General features: G+C 32.2%; 1 protein-coding gene across 6 annotated transcripts in view; it reads left to right on the top strand.

The window, feature by feature from the left end:
• Positions 1–26,819, top strand: part of FSTL5 (follistatin like 5) — a 553,085-nt gene that overhangs the window by 83,101 nt on the left and 443,165 nt on the right. For 4 of the 6 annotated variants that reach the window (XM_054576110.1, XM_054576109.1, XM_054576106.1 and 1 more), the window contains exon 3: positions 19,297–19,330. In XM_054576110.1, the coding sequence (XP_054432085.1) occupies positions 19,297–19,330 (34 nt within the window). The remainder of the gene's footprint in view (positions 1–19,296; positions 19,331–26,819) is intronic. The other 2 variants (XM_054576111.1, XM_054576108.1) reach the window with 1 other exon arrangement.

Below are 26,819 nucleotides of genomic sequence, written 5' to 3'. Positions count from 1 at the left end.
GTAATCTGAAACAGAATGTGGTTTCCACATTATACTTGAAAATAGTGATGGTATTTAATATATCTGATAAACAATAAATATTTCATTTTATTTTTCTTCTCAATTTCCAATATGAGGCTGTAAATTAGAGCTAACAAGACTATTCTACTGCAGCTTAATTGAAATAAGTTTAAAATGTAAATGCTTTAATACACCTGTAACACTAAAATATAAGAATATAAATGGCCTTTGCCAGGTGGCTCTGGGTTGGAGCATCACCTCATGCACCAAAGACTTAGAAGTTCAATACCAGGTCAGGGCACATAACTAGGTTGCATGTTCAATCCCCAGTCAGGGTGCATAAGGGAGGCAAACAGTTGATATAGTTGATATTTCTCTCTCTCTCTCTCTCTCTCTCTCTCTCTGTGTGTGTGTTTCAGATCAATAAAAAGCAATCATATCCTGGGGTGGGAATTTTAAAAAAAAGAATATATGACTTATACTCTGCATGATGTTCTATGGCTAATATTTCAGTAGTGATATCTGAAAATTTTAACTATCAATAATATAAGAAATTAACTCATGACTTTTAGAGTTTTCTCTTTTCCTTCTTTACCTCTGTTGTATCACATGTATTAGCCACTCAGTACCTGTTGGGAATTAAATATCAGTTAGTTTTAGATTGTCTCAGTCTTCTTCACTTTTTCAAACTTTTAGAAAATTTTACTGTTATTTAACAGATATGGATGTAATCTTCTAACTTCTTAAGTTTAAATATTATGAAATTTATACCTTATTTTTAAAAGATTTCCTCAATAATTTCAACATGTTATTTCCTTTATTTAATTATAAATTAAATCACACCTGTTCAAAGAGCAAAGAATTTGTGTACTTGATTTCTAATACAATTATGTTGTTGTTTTGGATATAATCATGAACTATATCATTGAAAGCCTGTAACCTTGTTCATTTTTTTACTCTTATTGAGTGAATAGTGTGAATATACCACTTTTTTTTTCTTTGACTCAAAGAAGGTAGTGTATCTTCCTTGTGTTACTTTAGAAATCTAACTCCCTTTAAATTGTATGTCAACATAAAAATATTCTAATTGAATACATAACAAGTTGACAATTGAAAGTTGATTAGATTTATTGATTTATTCTCACTTTTGGAAAAATGGCATATAGTCTTATATATTGTCCTGCCATTTGATATCCTTGCTTTCTTTTAAGGCCAGTGATTGAGACATAACTTCCAGATTCCCATTCAGGCCTTGTTCCTAACTCTTGGAAATGAGCTTGCCTCCTCATCACTTACTTCCATGAAAGAAGAGAGCATATGAGTTCCTATCTGTCACTGTCCTTACCCTCATGTACCTCACTCATTGCCTACACTAATCCTTGCAATCGTTGCAGATGTGTACTTTATCTAACCTATAACTATGAATGGAATCAAGAATGCACCTACACACACATAATTTATTAAATACTAAAACTTTCTCGTATGTCACACTATCTCAGGGTGCACTTGTGGCATACTATGTTGTTATTGCCAATACAATAGCATTATATCTTTCAAATATAAAGACACATTGACTATAAAGTGAAATAAGGCTAACTTTTTTTTTTTTTTTAATTAATTTATTTACTTTTTAAATACATTTGTCTCTGCCTTCCCCCCCCTCTTTCCCTTGCCCCCTCCCACATTCCCTCCCTCAGCTCTTCCCCTTTGGTTTTGTCCATGAGTCCTTGCTATATGTTCCTTGACTTTTAAAGAGCAATTATAGGACTGTTTATAAATTCATGGGTGCATTTTACTGCCTTTTTTAAAGCAAAGTTGTCAAAGTAGTTGTAAATATATTAAAATTGCATACTGGCCTACGTTATGCATAAAGCAAAAACATTGAAAATAATAGGAAATTATTCATTTTTAATTTTTTTTAAATTTAGTTTTTAGCCCTGGCTGGTGTGGCTCAGTGAATTGAGTGCTGGCCTGCGAACCTCAAGGTCGGCAGTTCAATTCCCAGTTGGGGCACATGCCTGGGTTGTGGCCAGGTCCCTAATTGGTAGTATTGAAGAGGCAACTAATCGATGTATCTTTCACACACTGATGTTTCTCTCCCTCTTTCCCTTTTTTCCTCTCTCTCTAAAAGTAAATAAATATTTTAAAAAGTCTCTCCTTATAAAAAAAAGTAAATAAAATGAAATGAAATTTAGTTTTTAAATGTTTGAAAAATTAGTAAATTATTCCTAGGTGCTTTTTTGCTGCAATTTTAGCTCAGGGGAATTTGTGTGCATGCTCGCGCGTGCGTGCGTGCGTGCGTGGGTGCGTGTGTGCGTGCGTGTGTGCGTGCGTGTGTGTGTGTGTGTGTGTGTGTGTTTGCAGTGAAGTCATGGCAGGGGACATGGAAAGTTTATCAGGATAGTAGCTATCTATGAGTAGCACTCTTCAGGGAAATCAAGATTAAAAATAAATAAGCAGAGGGAAAGCTTTTATAATCATACTAGAAAGCTATGATTTAGTGAAATGAGGTTTCTGGAATTTCAAGATTAGATAAAAATAGAAGCTGCTCGTCAGCAGCTTTCAGCCTTAGTGCTAATTGGGCAGGTGGGCCACGCACTCCAGCTGGGTTGTGCCATCCCTCAGGACCTATTTACAACCTGCTGTACACAGGCCTTTTTACATTAAGCAGCAATTTAAATCATATGGGCAGACACACAATATCAAATATCTTCCTGTGTCAACATATTTTTCTCTAAGATAATGAAATTAATAGCAGCTGTTTTAAGTCTTTTTATCAATTGGTTGGAATTTGATATTTAGATAAATTTCTCATTCCTATAATTCATTAGAAAATATTACTGATAGACAATACAATTGAAAATAATTTAATAAGACTCTATGAATCCAACAGCAAAGTAAAACAAATGATACTAAAAATATTGTTCAAGCCTTGGGCACCTCTCCCCAATCATATTCTTTTTCCAACCACCTCTTAAAGAATGTTTCTTTAAATTTTGTGTTAAACATCTCATTATATTCTTTATGAGTTTAATATATATGGCTATATTGATAAACAGTAGTGATTTTTTATTGCTCAATTACAGCTGTCTCAGTATTTCCCCTGTTGCTCTCTCCTGTCCCACTCACCCCCCGCTCCCACAGTCACTCCCCACCCTGTTGTCCATGTCCATGGGCCCTTTATTCATGATCATTGAATAGACGCTTCCCCTTCTTTTCCCATTACCCACCTCCACACCTTCCTCTGGTCACTGTCAGTTCGTTCCTTGTTTCCGTTTCTCCGGTTCTGTTTTGCTCATTTGTTTTATCCATTAAGTTCCGCTTACATATTATAAAATAGTATACATTTGTTACATGTTTTATTTATTTGTGTGATTCCAATAGCTCAAATTATTTAGTTCCTCTATAATTGATGCTCCACTTACAAACTGTCCCATCTACCACATGAAGAATAGTTTGTTTCACATTTTTTGTTACTACAAATAGTGCTGCTAGGAGCTTTCTTACACATTTTTCCAAGAGCTCACAATGCAACAATTATTCTGGGACACATTATAAAAAATGGGTTTGCTGTCTATGGGTATCTGCCTATCTAAGTGTAACTGCTATTCACAAATGGCTCTAGAATGTGCTATCATTTTTCTCAAACATTTCTGATCATTGGGAAAAACTGTCTGTATTGTTTGACTCCACTGTCTTTGGTGGATCTGTTCAGATTTGTCTTCCAGTTCTCCAGTTCTGTTCAGCTCAATGCTGTTCAACTTGTTAACTGGATAGATTATTTTGAACTATCCTAGTCATTATTTTTAAAAAGGCCCCATAACTTACTTATATATTCATAATTCTCTGTCTCCTTAAATATTTCTAATTTTCTCAGTTTTTATTCTATATCTAGTAATCCCATTGGGAGGGATTATAAGAAGTAGCATAATTATTCTCTTGTTGCTTCCATTGACATTCATATGTGTTTTATAAGTGTGGATTTAGATTGTGTTTTGTTTATTTCTGTCTTTGGGAACTTAGTGAAGCATGAGTTGAGGGTACACATTTCTAGAAATGAAAACTTCTGAGCTATAGAGGATCTTAAAGCACTGCCAATGGGGAAAAACTTTATTTCTTAAGTTTTTGTGGTAATATCAGTAGTATAAATTTGTGCTCCATATCCTTATGAGGACATGCCTATGGGGACAGATACTAAGGAAAATACAGTACAGGGCAAAGTAGGTTTATAGTTGTATGTAAAATGCAGAACTTATGCTTTCTATTATATTACTTATTAATTACTGTATTATTTTCCATACAAATAACTGTAAACCTACTTGTGCCCCACCTTGTATCTTTACCTCAACAGGAGCTCAGGATAGAAATGGCACTTTCTTTCATTGCCTTCATTTGCCAAAAATGTTATTTTAACAATTTTATATAGATACATATATGTGTATCTCTCCTGTTTGAATTTTTTACAAGACATTTAGGACATATTCTTTAAGAACTTGCTATCCTCTGGTAAAATGAATTATCGATTTTATTTTTATCTATATGGATATCTATATATATGCATTTTTGTATGTATGTATATGTCTGTCTGTTTATCTATCTACCTACTAATCATCTATCTACCATTCCATTCATCTCACTATTCTTTTTTTATTCTCATTCTATACTTAACTCTTTCTGTTAGTGTTAACTATTTTAATTTGTTTTATGATCAATTTTTATTTGTATGTATTCCTATAAAATATATTTTATACTTTTGTGTTTGGATTCACATAGTAGTATTATAGCTTTCATTCTCATTGATTAATTTCTCACTCAGTCCTTGTTTTATAGATATTTTCATGCCATTTTATTATAGTGCCTAATTATTAATGTCCAACATACAAATCAATTCACCCAAGAGTGACCACATCAGTTGTTGCCTATACCGTTTACCACAAACCCTGCTATACTGGTCATCCTTCCCCTGACTCCTTATGGAGCTAGTCAGAATTTCTAAGCTTTAATTTCTTGCAGAAATTAAAATTATTTGATTTTAATTTTATATTTTCTTTAAAAATTTCTTAAATGTAAAACATTTGCTTTCTAGATGTTTATTAGAATTCATCTGCAAAGGATTTTGAATCTGGGCATTTGGAAAGACATTTTTCTGGTGGCCATTTTGGTTGTTTTATTTTGTTTTTGTGTTTTTTTTTTGAAATTTTGCTTATCTATGTTTTTTTTCTTCATGTTCCATTTGGCCATAGTTTGTTTGTTTTTTTCCAGAAATGTATCACTTATATATAAGATAATTAGATGTGTCTTATTAGAAGATAATGTTTAAATATCCTTTACATTTAATCTCAGTTGTCTGTTTTTCCACCACATTGTTTTTGCTCTTAATATTCTATCTTCTGTTTTTTAAATTCAGTTTTACAAAAGGTTTGTCCAGATCATATTAATCTTCATAATGAAAAAAAAAAAAACTCCAGTTAAGATTTTTTAATATCCTATAGTTCTTTTAGCTCTCTATGTTCTTGATGCTGATTCTTCTTGTGTATTTTTTTGGTGTTACTATATTTTAACCTCTTAAGTTGAATGCATAATTTGTATTTTATAACCTTTCCTTTTTACTGATAATTAAAGCTATAAATTTTCCACAAATGCTTTTTTCCCAGAACTCCATGAATTTTGTCATGCAGTGTTTTTCTTTGCTTCAGTTTAAATGTTTCAGAAACACTTTATCATTTCCTGTTTAATCAAAGAATTATTTAGTGATTTGTTATATAGATTCTGTTTATAGGGTTCTAATTTCAGCAATCTTTTGATATACTTCTAATAATTCTGCAAAATATATGATATAATATGTTTAAATTTACCATAAGTTTTTATAAAACCTCCTTTATCATCCAACACATTTGATATTTGTAAATGTTACAATTGTGCTTTAAAACAATGCTATTTTTCTTTATTGCATATGATGTTCTTTATCTAATACCTTGAGCTATTTTTTTCTGGAACTCATTGTTTAGATTATTCTTTGCTTGAGTTTTCAGTTTCTTAGACTTTGTCAAAAACTAGCATATAATACACTTGGGAAAAGAAGGCATAGACAAAGTTTTAAGTTTAACAAAGAGATGGAAATCATAAAAAAAACAGAATTTTTTATCTGAAGAAAACAGTCAATGAAAATGAAAAATGCAACATAGGACTTAACAGCAGGTTCAATGAAGCAAAGAACAGTGAACTTGAAGACAAATCTCTTGACACTGAATCAAATAAAAAAAGAGAAAGAAGAATAGAAAAGTCAAGAAAGCTTTGTGAATTGTGAGACATCATCAAGAAAGAGTATTCACATTATGGAAGTCTCTGAAGGAAAAGGAAGGAAGAAAAGGAAAGGACACTTATTTAAAGAAACGTGGCTGAAAACTTCCCAAATATGGAGAGATATAATTATCAAGGTTCATGAAGCTCAAAAATCTTCAACCACATTCATTACCAAGACACATTATAATCAAACCCTCAAAAATCAAACACAAAGAATTTTAAAATAGTAAGAGAAAGAAATGACTCGTCACATACAAAGGAACCCCAATGAGACTATCAGCAGAAGTCTCAGCAAAACTTTGTAGGGTTGGAAAGTATAAGTGATCCCATTCACAATAGCATCAGATACAATGAAATAAAAATAAAAGATTTACTATGTTCTTGCATGTTAAGAATTAGTATTTTAAAAAATTACCATACAACTCAAAGAGATTTACAAATTCAGTGCTTTGCTATTAAAATTCTGATGGAATTCTTCATAAATAACAACAACTATCCCAAAGACCCAGATGTCATAGCAATCTTGAAAAAGAAGAAGAAAGATTGATGTATCACATCTGAATACAAATGGTATGAAAAATTATTGTAATCAAAAGAATATGGTATAGACCAGTGAAATAGAATCAAGAACCCAGAAATAAACCAATGAAATTAAGGAAACTAATTTTGACAAGGGTTTTCTGAATGCACAATGGGAAAGGATAATCAGTTCAATAAATGGTTCTGGGTAAACTGGATATCTACATGCAAAAGAATGAAACTGGACTTCTGATGATACCACTAATAAATATTGATTAAAATGGATTAAAGAATTATATATAAGGCCAGAAACAGTAAAATTAGTAGAAAAAAACATAGTAGAAAAGCTCCCAACATTGGTCTTCTTATTCATGGTTCTCTGGGGTATGATACCAAAAGCCTAAGCAACACAAGCAAAAACAAACTAAAGTTCTGCACAGTAAAGGAAACAATAAATTTAAATGGCAACCCAGATATATGTATGAAAATATATATGTATCAAAATATATAAAAATCTTATAACTTAATAACACCAAAGGAAATAACAAAAGTATAAAAATGAGCAAAGCACCTAAAGAGATATTTTTCCAAAGAAGACATCCAAATGGCCAACTGGTACATGCAAGGATGCTCAGCATCACTATTCATTATGGAAATGCAAAACAAACCCATCTCCTACTTGTTATAATGACTAATATTAAAAACACAAAAGATAACAAGTGTTGGTGAGGATGTGAATGAAATAACACTCGTGCACTGTCAGTTGAAACGTAGATTAGGACAGACATTATAGAAAACAATATGGAAGTTTCTTTAAAAAATTAAAAATAACACTACTATATGGTCCAGCATTTCCACTTCTCAGTATATATCTGAAGGAAACTAATTTATTATCTTTTAAAAATATTTTTTATATTTATTTTTAGAGAGAGGAGAAAGAGAGGGAGAGAAACATTGACGTGTGAGCGATACATTGATCCGTTGCTTCTGGCCCCCACTGAGGACCTGGTCTGCAACCCAGGCATGTGCCCTGAATGGGAATCTCACCCACAGCCTTTCAGTCCACAGGCTGGCACTCAGTTCACTGAGCCATACCTGCGAGGGCAAGTATTTCCTATCTTGAAGAGGTTTCTATACCACCATGTCCTTTGCATCATTATTCAAAATAGCCAAGACCTAGAAACAATCTAAGTGTTCATGGCCAGGTGAATACAAAGATATTGAAATTATGACCTATATGTAAAATGGAGTATTATTCAGCCATTCAAAAAAGGAAACCCTAAATTTTGAGACAACATGGATGAACATGGAGGGCATTGCGTTAAGTGAAATAAGCCAAACAAAGAAAAACAAACAGTATATGGTATCACTTTTTATGTGGAATATTTTCTTAAATGCTGATATTATAGAAACAAAGAATAGAATGGTGGTTGTCTAGTGTATGGGAAATGGAAAATGGGAAGATGTAGATCAATGGAAAACTTTCAATTATAAAATAAATAAGCTCTAAGGATCTAATATACAGCAAGGTGACTATATTTAATAATCCCATACTGTATACTTAAAAGTTGCTGTGACCCCAATGTTCATAGCAGCACAATTTACAATAGCCAAGTGTTGGAAGCAACCTAAATGCCCATCAGTAGATGACTGGATCAAAAAATCATGGTACATATACACAATGGAATACTACGCAGCAGAAAGGAAAAAAAAAAGTACTAAACTTTGTGACAGCATGGATGGAACTGGAGAGCATCATGCTAAGCGAAATAAGCCAGGGGGCGAAAGACAAATACCATATGATCTCATATGGTATCCAACCTAACCAACAATGCAAAGAAGCAAGGAAAATATGACCAGCAATACTGAAAGGAAAAGAAATCAACAGAGACAAGAGGGAAGGGGGGGGGGCGCAGGGAAAGGGAAGGGAAGGGGAAAGTCAAAGAACATATAGCAAGGACTCATGGACAAAACCAAAGGGGAAGAGCTGAGGGAGGGAAGATGGGAGGGGACAAGGGAAAGAGGTGGGGGGAAGGCAGAGACAAATGTATTTAAAAAGTAAATAAATTAATTAAAAAATAAATAAATAAATAAATAAATAATGTAGCAACTTGGAAAAAAAAAAAGTTGCTGTGAGATCTTAAACATTCCCATTACAAAAAGGCAACTATGTTCCTAGCTGGTGTGGCTCAGTGGATTGAGCGCCAGCCTGTGAACTAAAGGGTCACTGGTTTGATTCCCAGAGTAGGGCACATGCCTCGGTTGCAGGCCGGGTCCCCATTAGGGGGTACGCGAGATTCAAGCACACATTGATGATTCTCTCCCTCTCTTTCTCCCTCCCTTCTCCCTTCTAAAAATAAATAAATAAAATCTCTAAAAAAACACATAGTTTTTAAAAAAAACAGCTATGTGATGCAATGAATGTGGTAGTTACTTTGATCTTGGTAGTCTTTACACAATATGTGTGTGAATATTTAAATATATGCTTATAGATATTATCATATTGATGATATAATATTATCACATCATACACTTTACAAACCTACAATTATGTGTTAATTATTCCTCAATAAAGTTTTAAGAAGTAAACAGTTGTCAACAGAGTGTCCTCGGTCTCACTCATTTTTCCGTTAAAATTAGGCTGGTATTATGATAGCTGATATCACCTACTTGCCTAAGAAGGAATGGAAATCAAATATTCTACTTATTTTAGGGAGATCCCAGTTGGGGAACTCATCTTTTTCAAACAGCAATTTAACATGTTTTTGGCTCCTATACCAAGTAATCACAGTTGCTGCTGAAAAATGCTGTCCTAGTTGCCGTGGTCATCATCCTAGGGACCTCCATGAACTGTAAGCTGAGGACGTAGCCACGGAAGCAAGACTATATGACTTTTGGTCACCTCACATGAGAAAAATGTGTAAAGAACTTAAAAATTGCTTGCCAACTAAGAAGACTGTTGTAGGTGTTTTAATCTTCTTCTCCCTGTTCTCCTGCTTCTCCCCCTCCTTCCTTCTTCCTCCTTTCCTCTCCTTCTCATTCTTCTTCCATTTTTATTCCCCAAGACTTGATCACCTTTTTATAAACACCACAATGAATCTCTCTGCTCACTGGGAAGGGTGCTGCATGTGCTTATACTTAGGCTCCATTCTGCTGACCTCTATTGTGTTTAACTTCCCCAAGCCCTTTTTTGCCTGATCTCAGAATTTCTTATATTCCCTTAGTTCTAGCTGAACTACCTGGCTATAAATCTTTATATTTTATAATTGCAGAATATAGTTTTTCATGCAAAGTGTATTCTCAATAATAAATTTTATTTATTGGTAGCCTCTGTAAAATTTATATATATTACTGGAAAAAGCATGCTATCCTTCAAATCACTAGAAACTTAAAAATTAAATCATTAGTTTCCTATAACAATTATTACTCTTGGTCTATTTCCAGACTTAAGTTACAAATCCAAATTTATTGAGGGGTAAACATTAAATGGAGAGAATTATAATTTTAAATGTCTGCATTTTAAATCATACTACTTCACTAATTTCCATATCAAAAATCATTAATTAGTGATTTATGTTTTTATTTATTCCAAATTCTTTAATTAGTGATTTGTATTAAGAAAATCATCATTGCTTTTCACACTCCAAAATCACACTGTAAAATCTGTTGTAATAATCAGCATGTTTATTTGATGTATATGGCTCTTTACCAAATAGCATCAGTTATATTTAAGTGGGCTAAATTTTTTACTGGAGAAGGAGAGAACTTTCTAAAATATATTTTATATAATCTTTATATCTAAACAAATATATAGTTGAACTATAGTTAACTATTCACAGTTTCTCCCAAAGGATTAAAAACTTTACAATTCTGCGCCTTTGCGCATCCTACTACCCTTTCTCCAGCAAATTATTGTGCCCTCCTTTAACATGTAGTTCAGAGAATATTTTCCCTGTGAACCCTCCCTTTGCCCCACACTCAGCATAGAAAATTGCTCTTCCCATTCTTGTTTCTTTATTATTGATTTGCACTTAATTTCTATCAGTCTCTCCAGATAAATTTGAAATTCAGAGGTAGAAATTTAAGTTATCCATAGTTAATCCCTGTCTCATAGCACAGTGCAGGCCATGTATATCCCTAGGAAACCTGTATTCAAGAAGTGAGTAGTTTGTATGTCAACACCTTATTAAGATAGTAACATGATCTTAAGAACATGAATATCTTCCAATCATATTTTGTTTCTTTATACACATATGCCCACAAAAAATAAGATAAGTGCATAAAGGATCTGAAAACTAGTTTTCATGTATTATCAATTTTTAAAATGCAACCTTCCCTTTTGTAGAAAAAAATAATAATATCTCAAAAATTAAATAGGTATTTCTTTTAAATGTTTCTGAATTTATGATGGATATCCATAATGGAATATTTTTTATGTTGCATACATAAAATTGTCAAAAATTATTTTTATTTTATTGAATTTTCTTTACATTTCTTACGTATAGCCTCAAAAAATAGCCTATCAGCATTAATTTCCTATTTTTCCCATATTCCAACTCCAAGTCAAATAATGTAAAACCACAGTGCTGTAAGAAAGGCCTACAGAATTCTCACTTTTATTGTAAAATTATAGATTAGGCTAGAAAAAAAATTTTCTTTTCTCTTAGGTGTTTTTAATCCTCAAATCTATATGCATTGTTAATAAATAAATAACTTTGTACTTTAATATGGAGAGGAGGGCTCATATATGTGTGTACCATGTATGGGATTTTTAACTTTTCTTTCGATTACTTTATTATCTACTCTGCTTATGAGTCTTTTATTATTTTCTATAAAATATATTTTACTACCTAATTCTTTATTACTATAACCTACTTTATTCTGCCTTGGATATCCACAATTTCTTAACCTAATTAGCTGCTGCTCACCTTTTAAGATCCTATTTGTTTATGTCTTTCATGCAGCCATCAACCAAAGATGTGCTTTATGACATTTTGGACAAAGTCTTTTTATTTTTAATGTTCAGATACATTTGTCTCTATTTTCCTGCCACCGCTTTCCTTCACCCAGCCCACCCCCATCTCCCACCCTCAAGCCTTCCTCACTTTGGCTTTGCCCATGGGTCCTTTATACATGTTCCTTGACTTGACCTTTTCCCTTCTTTTCCCCATTACCCCCCTACCTCCTCCCCTCTGGTTACTGTTGATTTCTTTTTTCTTCAGTGTTGCTGGTTATATTTTTTCTTGCTTGTTTGTTTCATTGATTAGGTTCCATTTATGGGTGAGATCATATAGTCAAGTATTGGAACCAACCTAAGTGCCCATCAATAAATAAGTGGATCAAAAAACTATGGTACATTTACACAATGGACAAATTCTTATTGATTGTACTTGACACATTAGATAGTGATTGTCTTTGCCTGAGTTTTATCCATTTAACTTGAACATACACACTTCCGGTTAAAAACAAATCAGACAAAAAAAATCTATCTGATGATTACAATTAGTTGTAAATGATGAAAGTAATTATAAAATTTCCATAATCATTTATTTTATTTTAAATGTAAATACAAATAAACTTACCATAAAACTTGTAAACTTGATATTTCAAATTATACTATGTATGTAATAAAACAGTACAGATATTATTGAATATAGAAGAGATTTGGTGAATAAATTCAGTTCTAGTTTGAGATTCATTTTTTAAAAGTTTAGTGCATGTCTCATTACCATCCCAACTCCGCACTACCTAACCACTGCATACTATTTGCTGTTTTTTAGTCTTACCATGCACTCTGATGAACTGGTAATTTTGGTTATGCTGCATATTCTGCACAGAATCCCCCCCCTTCCCTTTGCTACAGAGATCCAACTCATTCTTACAATCTCATCTTCTGTCTTTGTATTTCCCAAGTCCACATTCTCAAAGCTTCCTTTCCCTTGCCTAAGTTAAGAGAGACTGTATTGTTCCTTGACTGTACTCTCTAGATTTTATATATAATTTCACTCTTGAATGTCACATTCGATTTCAAATATTTTGTGTGTGCCTGTCCCTCCACCAGGCTGTTAAATTCTAGAGTTCAGAAACTTGATTAGGAATAGTACCTATTCTCTTGAAGATACTCTTCTAGATACTGTGAATATACCAGTTAAGAGTACACAGTGCTCATGGAACATGTGTTTCAGTAAAGAAAACATATAATGTACAAATAAATATATATTATTCCTGGAAGTAGTAATTCTGCTAAGAATAAATAAAAAGTTAAGGAAATAAAATAGTAATCGAGGTATTGTTTTAGATAGAGTGGCCAGAGTTGAGACTTGTTGTGGTAGTGACGGTGGATCAAGAACATGGCTCAAATTACAAGGGAAACTATTTTAAATAAACATTAAGAAGATTGTGATTAAACTAAGTAGGCTGAAAGTTCACCATTACAGCTTTCTGAAAATATATCTCTATCTCCAAGATTTAGGAGGTTAGATGTACCGCATTATGATTACCAAACCAATATCTTTTTATTTTCCAGGCTGTTTTATAATTAAATAGGTACAAAAAAGTATGTTTTGGAGAAAGTACGTGCCTGTGTGTGTGTGTAGAGCCTGGGGGAAGGAGCTCATGTGCTCATGGGTACACATCCATCAGAGTGGCAAAGAAAAGACTTCTTACGAGGTTGCAGTGGAGTGGCTCTACTGAAATAGTCTCCTATTCCCAACTTTAATGAATTTACGATACCTACTACTTAACAGTTCTAATAAATATATTAAAATTATTAATGTTTCATATTTTTACCACCTAGCGCATGGAGATCTTAAATATATATTGAACACAACTATTTTACTGCAAATAAGCACTTTTCAAGTTTTGTTTGGTGGTATTTGTTTGACAAGCAATAATTGTATCAAAGAGAAGGGTAGAGTTCTGAGAAGTAATTTAAACTAGGCAGACTTCAAAAATTAGTAATGTTTATCTTTATGTATTTTTGCCACCAAAGTTTATATTTTATATATATATTGATTATTTATTCACAAATTAAAAAAGAAGAATATCCACAGATATTACCTGTTTGGGGTTGATGCATTTTCCTGAAGGTGATTTAAGCTTCATACTATGAAATAGGAGGACAATTCACTGATAGTCTAATGTTTTTAACTCATGCTATATTGGTGGAGGTGATGCACTTAGCATTTAGATAGTTGCTTCTCTTCCTAGAGAGCATGTGCTTTTAAGTAAGAAAGAAAAAAACAGGTTAACTGCATTCAAAGTTATTATGGCTAGGTATCTAGTTTTGATCTTTGATTATAGGACATCAATTATTATTTTAGAGACACCATCAGATGCTAACAAATTTTATGCCATAAATCTAACACTAGATATAAAAATCCTTAATAATACCTTTGAGAGTAATAGCATTCTGTCGAGTTAAAGGACTAGCAACCTGTGCATTGATGTTATTTGGCTAGACTTTAGTTTTTCTAGGTGCTTTAAAACCATGACATCAGCTTAAAAACTACTGTGTATCTCAAGTTGTCTTAATTTTATAGTGGTTTAGCTAATTCTATTTATTATGCTGTTTTTAAAAAATATTTAAAAGATCTTATCATGCAATTATATGTTTCCTCTGAATCTATACTTCTGCCCCAATTATCTTTGCTAATCTTTATTATATGTCTGTAAGAATCTATTTGCTCATTTCTATCATTGAGCTGAATTTCATGGAGTCTATTTATGTAATTAATATAGCACTTTGGGATTCTTCCAAGAAATGGTGTGGTAGAAAGTAAAACATAAATGGTATACTATTATTTAGCTTTGATACCTGGCCAAAATATATTTCTTATTTTAATACAAGATCACTTTATGAGAAAATCTTTTGAAGGAATGTTAAAATTGGGTTATAACAAAAGTTTGGCATTCTGCTATTACAAACAAGAACCAAGGTTTTCTAATATAAAAATGTGTTTCAAATATATAATGTGGACAGGGTAAAAAGTCTTTGTCACTAAGTATGTCAGTCTAAGTGTTAAGTCTTAACACTTAAGAGTTAATTGTATAATTAAAAATTCACAATTTTCTCCTTAACATTGCTTCATTTTAAATTAACATATAAAACATTTTTTAAAAAGTATTACTTTCAAAATCCTAAATTATGTATATGTCTCTGCTAACAGCATTCTAATACAAGTTTGGCAGTAATGGAGTAGTCTTTGATTTCTTCTTACTTGACAAATCTGTTCCATTCTTCCCAGTCCAATAAATTAATAAGTAATTGGTCTTCTTTAAGTAATTCTTCTTAATCATTTCTAGTTTGTAGGATATGTCCATTGGTAGTTTATAAGTATATAAAAATGTATAAATAGAGAATTGGATTTTAAGAAGCAAATATAATAAAATGTAATATCAGTGGGCATTAAGCCTATTTGTAATTAAAATGAGTAAGATTCATACCACTACAAATTTATGATAACAAAACAGGATTTCAATAATACCAAGCAGTTCTTCTACTCACCGTCTCTCATACAACACACACACACACACACACACACACACACAAATGAAGCAGTGCATTTAAAATCCATTCTGTTTCTTCAGATTTCTGATAAACCATTTACATCACTCAGTGGACTTTCCTGCTAATACATAAAGAATATAAATCACAGATTGAACATGTTTAATTTAGTATGTCAGACCTACAAACCTACTGTATTTATGACCATGCTTTCCTGTGCCTACCTGCTATATTAGAGGAACTGGTTCTCCTATTTAAATTTTGTTCCCTCTTATTTTATGTATCACATCTACCATTTCAATACCCTTATAAAATCACTCATAACATCTCTCCCTTTTATCTTAACCGTCTCAATTTCTATTATGTATCTTCTATCATTTAGACGTTTTCAATTCTCTGTAATATAAATATTATAAAACTAATCAAAATAAAACAAAAAGACAAATACACAACAAAAATAGATGCCACCTCTATAAATGACTATACTCTCTAGCTACACCCCACCCCAGGCCCTTCTTTTCTCATCATGTTTCTCCCATTTCATTTTTATCACTTCATACATTTCTCAACTCTCCTGTCCTTCCTCAAAAAACTTCAATTTTATATCGAAGCCCATTATACCACCAAAATTGTTCTTTCTTTGAAGTCAGTGATTCTGTTGATTTCAGTGTATCAAATGGGCATGGCTTAAACATAATTGGACTTGACCTGTCAGAAAAATTCTATACTATTGAAATTTCCCTCTGAGGTAATATATACCCTAGGATTTCATGATTCCATTCTTTCCTGGGTTTTCTCCTATAATTTACCTATTCTTTCATTTTCTTGGCTGATTCAGTGTATTAATTTTTTTACATTGTTTTCAATACTCAGGTCTAGATCATTCAACCTACAGTTGTAGTACTGATGGTTTATAGAAAGGCTAGTTGATTTCTAAATTTATATGTCCTGCTGAGTTCCAGACACTTTAATCATATGCCTACTGTTCATCCTCAGAGTAAAATTAAAAGTAAAATCAAAGTCAAATATGAAGCTCATGAAAATTCCAGGTCCTTTATCTACTAAGAGACAAAGTAGAAAAAATTTACTTTAAGGAACAATTAGAAGGATGGAGAGATGAAGAATATGAGGAACATGAGAAATATGGCCAAAAAAGTAAGGGAAGTTCAGGGGTTCAGTTTTGGATATGACAGGTAGGCTGTTATTAGATGTCCAAGTATAGGTGTCAAAAATGCAGCTGAATAGATGAATCGGAAGTTTAAGTTCTTACGAGAAAAGTGACACTGAAGTTCAGAAGGCTGGATAAGATCACTGTGGGAGTGAGGTATATGGAAAAAGGGTAAGGTCTCAATATCTAGGGAACTCATATTTAGGAATTGAGAATATGAAGAGGAATGAATAAAGAAGATGGAGCAGGGGTGGACGGGCAACAAAAGAAAAATTCACAGAGAAGGCAATACTGGTGAGCTAGTAAGGCAAGGATAAGTGTTTCTTTTTCAGCCATCGTGTTCATTATAATTAGAGGTAACTCCTTATTTCTAATGGCTCAGACCTTTGAGATCACCCTTGTTTATTCTCTATTTCACACCCAACATTTATTCTATGAGAAAACCTTTCCAGCTCTAACATAAATTCCAGTGCCACTACTACCGCTCTGCTCTATGCCATTATCAACTCCCACCTAGACCGCTACAAGATTTTTCTTACTGGTTCCTCTAATTTCATCCTTGCCCTGTTTGACCTATTCTCAGTAGCCAGAATGATTCTCCCTGAATGTGATCCAGATAATGGTGTTCCTCTGAGAAGAAACTTTCAATGTTTTTTCAGCCCTCTCAGTAAAAAAAAACAAAGATCAAACAAATGTCCCAAGTGCTAGTTTATCCGCCCCTGATTGCATTTCCTCCTAGACTCGCCTGACTCAGTCCAGTCCAGTAATACTGTTCTCCTTTGGTATTTTTGACAATGCCAAGAACTTTTACACCTCAGGAAATTTCAGTTGTTTTTTACTCCTAAAACATGTTTTCCCCAGATATATGAGGTCTGTCCAGAAGGTATCCAGCCATGTAATGTGAAAAATAGAGACATTTATTGAAGAAGATACAAGAAACATTGTACACAGGACAATGGCACCTCAGTCCGCTTCAGAATAGGCATCTTGGGACCTCACAACCACACACTATCAGCTGCCCCATCCTATTTTCTGGAATCTCATCAGTGGTCTGAAATCTCTTCCTTTCAAAGGTGATTTTAGTTTTGGGAAAAGCCATCAGCCTCAGGGCACCAAATCTGGGCTGTAAGTACGCTGAGTCACCCCGGTGATTTGATGTTTCATCAGATAACTCTGCACAAGAGATGATGCATGAGCAGGCACACTGTTTTGATGAAGCTGCGTGGAGCATCCTTTCATCACATTCATAATTTTGTTCAAAAATCATTGTATTGTTGTATACCTATATAAAAGTATAGTCATTCACTGTAAAACTACCATATTCTTTTCCTAAATACACAGATCATGTATTATAGAAATATACACTTGAAACCTATATAACGTTATTAACTAATATCATTCCCAATAAATTTAATTAAAAACAAATTACACAAATAGAACATTACCATTTATTCAGTATTTTCAATAAGGACATTTTTTTCAGTTTTTTTCATCCTTTATGTTATTACTTGGAGCAATCTCTGGCACATAAAAGTAATCTATACATATTTGTTGAAAGAATGATGACTATATAAATAAATGAATGGAAAAAGAGGAGGGGAGAGACCGAGAGTATTTTTAATTAACATACACTTTGAAAAAAATTAAGCCTGCTCATCCTATAATTATGAAAGAAGAATGCACTTTCAAAACAAATAATTTATATTTAAATTTTACTTTAAATGAACAACAGATTCTCTAAATTAAAAATAAATCAAAAGTGGATAACTCTATTAATTAACAAAGTAGAGAATAACATTCAAACTCAAAGGCTAGATGAATTAGGATAAGAGAATTAGAACGCAAAAGTGTTAAAGTCTGATAGAGTCATACACTGGATTAGCTGGTCCAACAAATGTACATTTGTCAATATTCATTTTCTCAAAATCTTACTCTGGGATTAATGCTTACAGCAAAATTCTTTATATTTTTATTATGTGTATAAATTTTAACAAAATTTATTGGCATTAATACAGTTCTGTGGTTCAGTATGTGTGTGTGTGTGTGTCACTTTTTATTAGAGATATATTTCAAAGTTATTTTTAGTTTGAGAGCCTGAAACTTTTAGACAGAGTAAACTATGCATGAATATTAATTGAGAAGTCATAGAGTGCACAGTTTCTACTTAAAAACAGAAAGCAAGCTAATTCTTTTGGGGTTGCCTGGTAACGAATGAGGACTATGTCAAATTGAAAGACAGGTCTGACTGAAGCAACGTTTGAATTAATAATAGAATTGTTGTCAACTTTAGCCTTAGAAAGTGAGATAGGGACTAATTCTAAGTTTAACTTAAGGAAAGACAATTGAAATGTCCTTTGTGTTTTTTTTTTAGCGAATTCTCCACTGTTTGCTCTAAAGCTTTTTCCCTCAGCAACAATTTATCATTAATGTATAGATGTTGAAACCAAATTCTGAAGACATCATTCATAATCTGTTAGAATTAAACAGAATTCTAAATGCCTAAGGCATTTGAGAGGCATGACAGGTTATTTTTTATTCATTAACCATTTGTTCATTTATTTATAAATTCATATTCATATAATATATTGATTTCTTAGAGGAATTTATGTCCACTAAGAATGATTACTACTCTAATAAAAGATTTGACATAAGTATTCATTAAGATGAGAATTGTATTACAATGACCCCTGGGTATAGGTACAACAAAACATTTAGAGAAGGCTTTAGTTTTACTGATAATTTGTATCATGCTGGTGAACACCTACTTACAGATCTTGATCTATTTCTGTTTTAATTCCAGCAGGAAAAAAGTCAAGAAAGCTCAAGAATCAAAGGTAAGGAACAATTGCTTTAAGTTTATAGTTTCATAAATTCATGTAAGCATAGGAAAAGAAATATAAAAGATGTGATGCCAGTTTGAAAATACAGTTAAAATTTAGAAAACTGTGAGAATTAATTTTCGATGTGATTTTAATGCCACTGCGAGCCCTTTGAGGAAACTTTAACCCGATTTTCTGTGTGTTCCCTGAATTGTTCTCACGGAATCCCTCCCCCAGGCACTGTCCCTAAGAATTGGTGTTGTGTCACTCCACGCTTTAGCAGATGAACTTTGTCAAATATGCTTAATGGAGAACCAGTTATTTAGTGACTCTTGTCTCATTTTATATTCTATAAAAAAGCAAAAAAATACATTTCTAGATTAAATTTGGTGATAGCTTTCAGTGCGGCATAGTCAACTCTTGTCAGACTTAGGGAGAGTTTTTTCCCCCTAAAGACATTGTTAAGTTGTGAAGTTTGCTTATTGAGATAGTAAATGATTCCAGGTAGATTGTAACCTTACAAACTGTTTGTGCTGTTTGTCAGCAAACTAAAGTATGGCTTGTTATTTTATATGTGAAATTATTATACTTACTTATCCTCAAAACACTCATATTAACTCAAAGTTTTATGTTTTTGTGTTGCAAAAGGGAATTTCTACTCCAGTATGTGCTGGATGATGTGCATTTAAATGCTATAAGCATTGTAAGCATGCTGAATACACATCTTTCTTCTCATGAAAGGTCCTAGTGTTTCAGGTTAATCCTAAATCATATTTATAATTCTATTATAGTTGAAATAAGTTTAGTGTAGCTTTCTTCTTGATGCTTTATTGCCTTGGGGTACATAAATCATACCATCTGAAGTAGTAGAAATTATTTTCCAACTGCTGTCTAAGAACATGTTTCCTTTTATTATGTAATAAAATTTCCAAGATGATGCTTGTCACTGCTTTCACTGTGCTGACACATGGCTCAGAACTGTCACACTGTGGCTTCTAGACTACTGAATTCTAAGTAAGTTAGATATGCATAGTTACATGAAGAGCTTGTGCTTAACTCCACTTAGAAGAACTTTACATTTTTGACTGTTTATGGGAATTGTCTTGAAATGTTATCTCACTGAAAATTATGGATAACCCTTTTAAAATGTTTTTAAATGTCAATATTAAGAGAAAACATTTTGAGCCATAGAAGCTATAGTTTGCCCATTGGTAGATGACAAAAAATTCTGAAAATCAAATATTTTACCTTACTTGGTAACTAATTATTGAAATGTGAGCCATGTCTTCATGTGATACTAGTAACCAATTCTCAGCTAAGAATTCCCTGGACTAATGGTCATCTCATTTGCCATATCTGTTTATTACATTATTAGGTATGCATGCAGAGGAAGTCTTTAATCTTCAAATTTTCTGCTTTCTACACCTATTTCTCCTTATGACAACAATCTCAATCTCATGATACCAGTGACCTGAAATGATATTAACACACAAAACACTCCAATGAAAAATCGATCCTCTCTGTGCAGATAGACATGTATATGGAAGTGTTTGGAAATTTACAATTCCATTATCAAATTGCTTATTTGACATTCACACATGCTCTTATTCAAATATTATTTTGAAATACCATAAAATCTATATTTTTATATATTATAGAGTTATAGTTACATGAAAGTCACCTGACCAAGTGAATTTTGGTTTAATATGCTTTTGGATTCTTGGTTGATTTTTGTGTTTAGATTGCCTATTCTGAAATGAATTAAAGCCTGACCTGTTTAAGTACACAGTTTTGAGGTTTACAGTAGTTGGATATCCCTCCCTAAAGTTTCATTGAAGGTAATTGACGGGAAAGGAGACACTCCTACAGTTTTGAAAGATTCAGGAAAGCCATATTTTACACTGTTTTTCAGTGACATTACAGATATGATAAAATAGAGTACATTAGTTCTTTTAATCAATTGAGAATTTAAAAATATTATTAGAAAATAATGTCCTTCGAAGTATAGTTCTAATAGAATAAGCACAACAAATCAATCATTCTTTTCCAATATTTCTAATGGGAGTATTTTAATTTGTGATTGGTATATTCATTTGTATTTAAGAACATCTCTCTGGAGTTCTCAGCAGTGACACAATTACAGTTTTTGAGGAAATTAAAATTCTGTCAACTTGGTCAAGGTTTTAATTTTCCAAAGTAGTTTAAATATTTACTACAACCAGAAGTGTAATATTGTTGTGGAAAGTTTGCACATGGTTATGCTGCAGCTTGCCCCTAGGTATCAGCTTTACCCTTGTGCTGCCGGTCAGAGGTCATTTGACTGTCCATTGAGCAGAAAGACCCACTTACGTTTATCACACAACTTTTTCCTTCTCTCTTTCCAAGTGGGTACTCCTGGCTCTTCCCATTCAGAAGTGATAAGAATACATTCCTTTTCATTATTAGTTATATTTTGGATAAGTCTCTAGTATTTAAGGGGTACTGAAACCTACAGTTAGTTTCCTAATGGTCACTTACATGTTATATTAACACTATCTTTTGTTTAAATATTTAACAGATGTCAGACACTGTGCTGAACTTTTTACATAGAATGTATATATCATTATAATATTCACACATATTATTAAGATTTAACATTCAAACATCTCAGCATTTTGAAAAACTACTTCCGAAGTAAATAATTCAGATCAATATTACCATTTTGTTTTATTTTAAATTGGGTCATATTTTATTTAACCAATTACTGGTTGTACATACATACTGTTGTTAGCAATGCTTTTTACATTTTAATGATGTATATACATAAAATTTATATTAATTTCATATTTATGTATTATTTTCCTTAATGGTTTCAAATATCTTTTTAACTGCTAATTTATATAAATACTTCTCAGTGCTTTTTAACTTTAAGAAAAATATAGATAACAATAATGGTATCATAGTAATGTTCTGCTGGGCATATGTAGGAATTGTGCCTGTTTGTTCACTAAATACTTGTGATCTTGGATAAGTGCCTTAATCCCCCAGAAATCATTTCTCTTTTATAATAAATATTAGCATAACTTACCCTGGAATATTAACATCTATTTCATATCTAAAATCCCAAGGCTTATACTTCTATGAGGATATAGGACAATGCTATTATTACAGACAATATCCTTCAAAACTATAATTCTTAATAGGTCCTACACAGCAAAAATTATGTCATATACATTTGCATATATGAGAAAGGTAAAATGCACATTTTTTCCTTATGGTACATATATTTCTATATATAGATATTCAACAATAAGTAAAATATTGTGTTAAGGCCATGCCTAATCAAATTAAAAGTGTGTGTTTGGGACAGTAAATACTATCAAAGGACTATGGAGCTTGCAGTGTTTATACGCACATACACACACGAGCACACAGATGTGCATACACACTATTATCTATTCATTTTTATACAATCATGTGTTCAGATCTCCCTTTATTTACTACATCACACAACTGGACACTTGACTGAAAATGATCTGATATATACAAGGATATGTGCATATATATCAGGGAGAAGGGGGTGCTACTCTGTGGTTGGAATGCTAAGATCCTGAATATTCAGATTAGCTCACTTTTTCAAAGTCAAATAGCTAGTCAGGAACAGTGAATGGATAGAAATGGACCTTCAAATTCTTATTTCTAAAAGCCATTGGACATATTACATTAACAAATAAAAATGTGTAATACTAAAAGATGGTAACTCATATATATGAGCATTCTAGAAGACTCTTTGTCTAACTATTTCATGTCCTTATGTTTAGGAAATAAAATATGTTTTTACCTATTTATGAAATAGATATTCTTATCATTATATGAAATTCAGAGTCACAGTATTTTTAATGGATTATAATGTTATACATTATGAATGTTAAATTCTTTGGTATTCAATTTAGAAAGCTATTGCTGGGACAAATAGCTGTTTGTAGGATTTATGAAAAATGTGTACTTTGTCTATCATATTTAGTAGTTACAACCATTATGAAGTCCCAGTACCTAAAATACAAAAAAATTCACCTCTAAAAAATGTCAACCAAAGGATTGATAGTTTTGTTTGTTTGCTTTTGGTGAACAATAATTCTGAATAAACCCCAGACAAGCACATTTACTTATGGCATATTTGTAATAATAATTCTTTAAAATAATTAAATGTTATAAAATAATGTGAGGGAACAATAATTATTTTCTATACATTCTACACCATAGCAATTGTATTATATGAGAATGATTCTATTTTTACTCCACTTGTTTTATTAAAAACACAATTTGGAAATTAAATAAGGACAAAAAAATCCATGAGTGATTATTGATTACCTTGAAGGAAAAAATTCTAATGTCATAAACGTACAACTTAATAATATATGACTCACTGGAAACTCTTTAATTACTAAAATGAGCATCTCAAATATTTCAATCCATTCTACTATACACCTAACTTAACAATATGAATATGAATTGACTTTTGAGTAACAAATCAATTAAAAATGTAATTCTTAATTATTGTCAACACATTGACAGACTTTTATGATTTCATTCGCTGACATCTGTTTCATTTATGATATTTTACTATTAAAATATGGTTACATTTCTTTATGCCAATAATGTTTTGTGAATTTTTGTGGTAATGTGAGTGGTTTTTTGAAAAAATAAAACATACATGCAAAATTTGGAAGTACTAGATACAATATTACCTGGATAGTAACTGTTACTTTGACAGGCTTTCAAACATATCACAATTCATATTCTAATGTATGACTCCATAAAAGTAAATTAATAGGAATATTTTTACTGGACATAATGTAAATGATTTCTCCAAGTGCTTTACTCAGTAACTTTCAAGTAGCATAGATTTCATTGAATACACATTCAAAGCATAACTTTCCTCTGAGAATGAAGATAATATTCATTCTCTACTCTTTAAAAACATTATTTAAACAACTTGGTACAATTTTAGATGATTCTGATGTGTCCTCATGCCAGAGCAAAGAGGAAGACACACATGTCTTTACCAAATGATGCTATTATCATCAACCAGAAGTTTCAGAAAGTATCTGATCATGTTCTTCTTTTATGCCAAGAAGGGCTCAGTATCTATTATGTCAACCACATCATCATTCTCCCCTTTTTTGCATATATTTTCTAGTTTTCCAAAGGATACCAATAAGTTATATCATCCAACAGGTCATTTATTAATTGACAAAAAGTCGGTTTACAGCTGTTCATATAAAAAAAGACCTGAAGGTTATAATTATTACAATAGCTTTAACTCTGTGTTGTGCATGCTCACAACTGTAAACCTACTTCTGACCACCACTGGCATTTTGGTTTCTGGGTGATTTGGAAACTCACGTTGGCCACCAGGGACAGTGTTATCCAAATGAAGTTGAGGAATAATAGGTTTCATAATTTGAGAATAAGAACCCAGAATAACTAGATTTAATTTTTTCTCTGACTAAATAATTAATTAATGCTGTGTGTAATATCAAATGAATTTTGTTTATTGACTTTATTTATTAATTCAGTGGTTTTTTACCTGCACACTAACAGCTCAACATTGATCTTCTCTTCAGTCACCAATACAAAATATCTTTATTCTAGACTTTTAACAGAGCTAAATGGTTTTTGAATAAGTTTTCTAAAAATTTCACAAACTGTCTCCTGCAATAGTTGAATATCACATTTCAAAAAATGTCAAGTAATACTAACCAAAATGTATACGATGGCTTCATTTACTCAGCTTGACAAAATAATTTCACTCACAATGGTTAGCCTTTGTGAAAGAGCAGTTCCAGAAATGCTCATATGAAAATCACATTTTTATACAAGCCTCTATTTTATCTGCCAATGAAAAATTAAATGGTCTATCACTTTTCCCTTTTTTGTCTCCCCAGGCACTTTCAACATAAAATTTGACTATGTGAAAGGAGGTATATTTAGTTGGGTTTTTAAAATAATTATTTCTGTCTTCTTATCCAAGTTCTTAACTTGTAATAGTATTTAACTATTTTGTAGTTATTTGAAATTTTTGAAACATGAAGGATATACATTTTTTATGAAGAACATTTGTAACTCTGTAAGTAGTATTATATTTAGTAACTTCTCTTATGTGAAGTAGATGCACATCTGTTTGTCTAACTGTGATGGATTACTTAACTTGGAGTTTTACCTGTTACATCAAAGACCACATAATTTCACTTTTGAATTATTGTAGGACGCATTTCATACTTTAACTCATTACATGGATAATGATTTTTTAATTACTTAGATGATAAAAAGTAAACATTTTTAATGGAAAAAGTTTATATCATTGTCTTAAGTCATTGGTGCATGAAGTCCTTGTCCATTGGACATTGGAAAATAGGGCAAAAATTCTGGTTAAATATGGACTGTGATATTGCAAAATTTCTATATAATTCTCTGATGATGCTTACCTTTGCTTCATGAACATGTCCATTGTATTAGACCAACAGCCTCCTTCTCTCCATTAGCCCCCTCTAGGAAACAGCTCATCTCGTTCAAAGCACTAAGGTTTTAGAAATACATTCGGAGAAGCACTGGTTTATACAATACTTTTCAAGATATATCATGGGGTATAGACTCAGCATACCTAAGCTCAATTATTTATCCCCACTTAAGGACTCAATCTCATTTTCTCACCTGTAATATGAATATAATATACCACAGAATGCTGTTTTTAGGATCAAATGAGGTAAAGTTTATGACCCTTTTGAGTACAATGAAAACTCTTGCTTTATGTGAGTTATTATTTCAATGTGTTTTGAAATGTCTGCAACCATTTTTAATACATCCATGGTAGAAACATATTTATGAAAAAAATGCTTAAATTTCATGAAATGTTAATATGATCATTATTATATCAATAGGATCAGGACATTTCTTTGCACAATTCTAGGTTATAATACTATTTTCTAAACTTGGAGACATCTTACTTATTGATATTAAATAACCTCTCAGTGTCTTATCATATTTATTCTTAGACTATCATTATTCTTTTTATGTGTATATCATGATGTATGTACTGGCATAGAAGAAAAAGATGGTATGATGTGGACACTGCTTCCAGCATAAACATATGGACTATTTGTATACCTGAGTGCACTAATATGCTCATCTGTGTCAAATGTGGGTAATAAATAGTTCCTTCTTGATAGGTCTGTTCTGTGATTAAACAAGTTATTAAATACAGAGAACTTAGCAAGAGTTGTGCATGGTCTGAGATTTTACCCTCTTCACAATCTAACAAGTGAATTCCATCACTACCTGCAAGCTGACAGAAGACACAAGGCTCCAGCGCTGAGACAAAGAACAGCTTATTACTCACAGCCATAGCAGTAAGGAGTGTACCAGCACGTGCAGCAGTTCCCACCCGACCATGCAAAGAGGGCCAGGTGATACCCACATATGCAGCAGTTCTCATTGTCAGAGAGGACTGCTCCCCTCTGCCCCA

The sequence above is a fragment of the Pteronotus mesoamericanus genome, unplaced genomic scaffold, assembly GCF_021234165.1.
Source record: "Pteronotus mesoamericanus isolate MK-2021 breed Mesoamerican mustached bat unplaced genomic scaffold, CSHL_Meso_final contig_32, whole genome shotgun sequence".
Taxonomy (NCBI): domain Eukaryota; kingdom Metazoa; phylum Chordata; class Mammalia; order Chiroptera; family Mormoopidae; genus Pteronotus; species Pteronotus mesoamericanus.
Note: the sequence above shows the minus strand (reverse complement) of the source record. Positions and strands in the feature narration are given on the sequence as shown.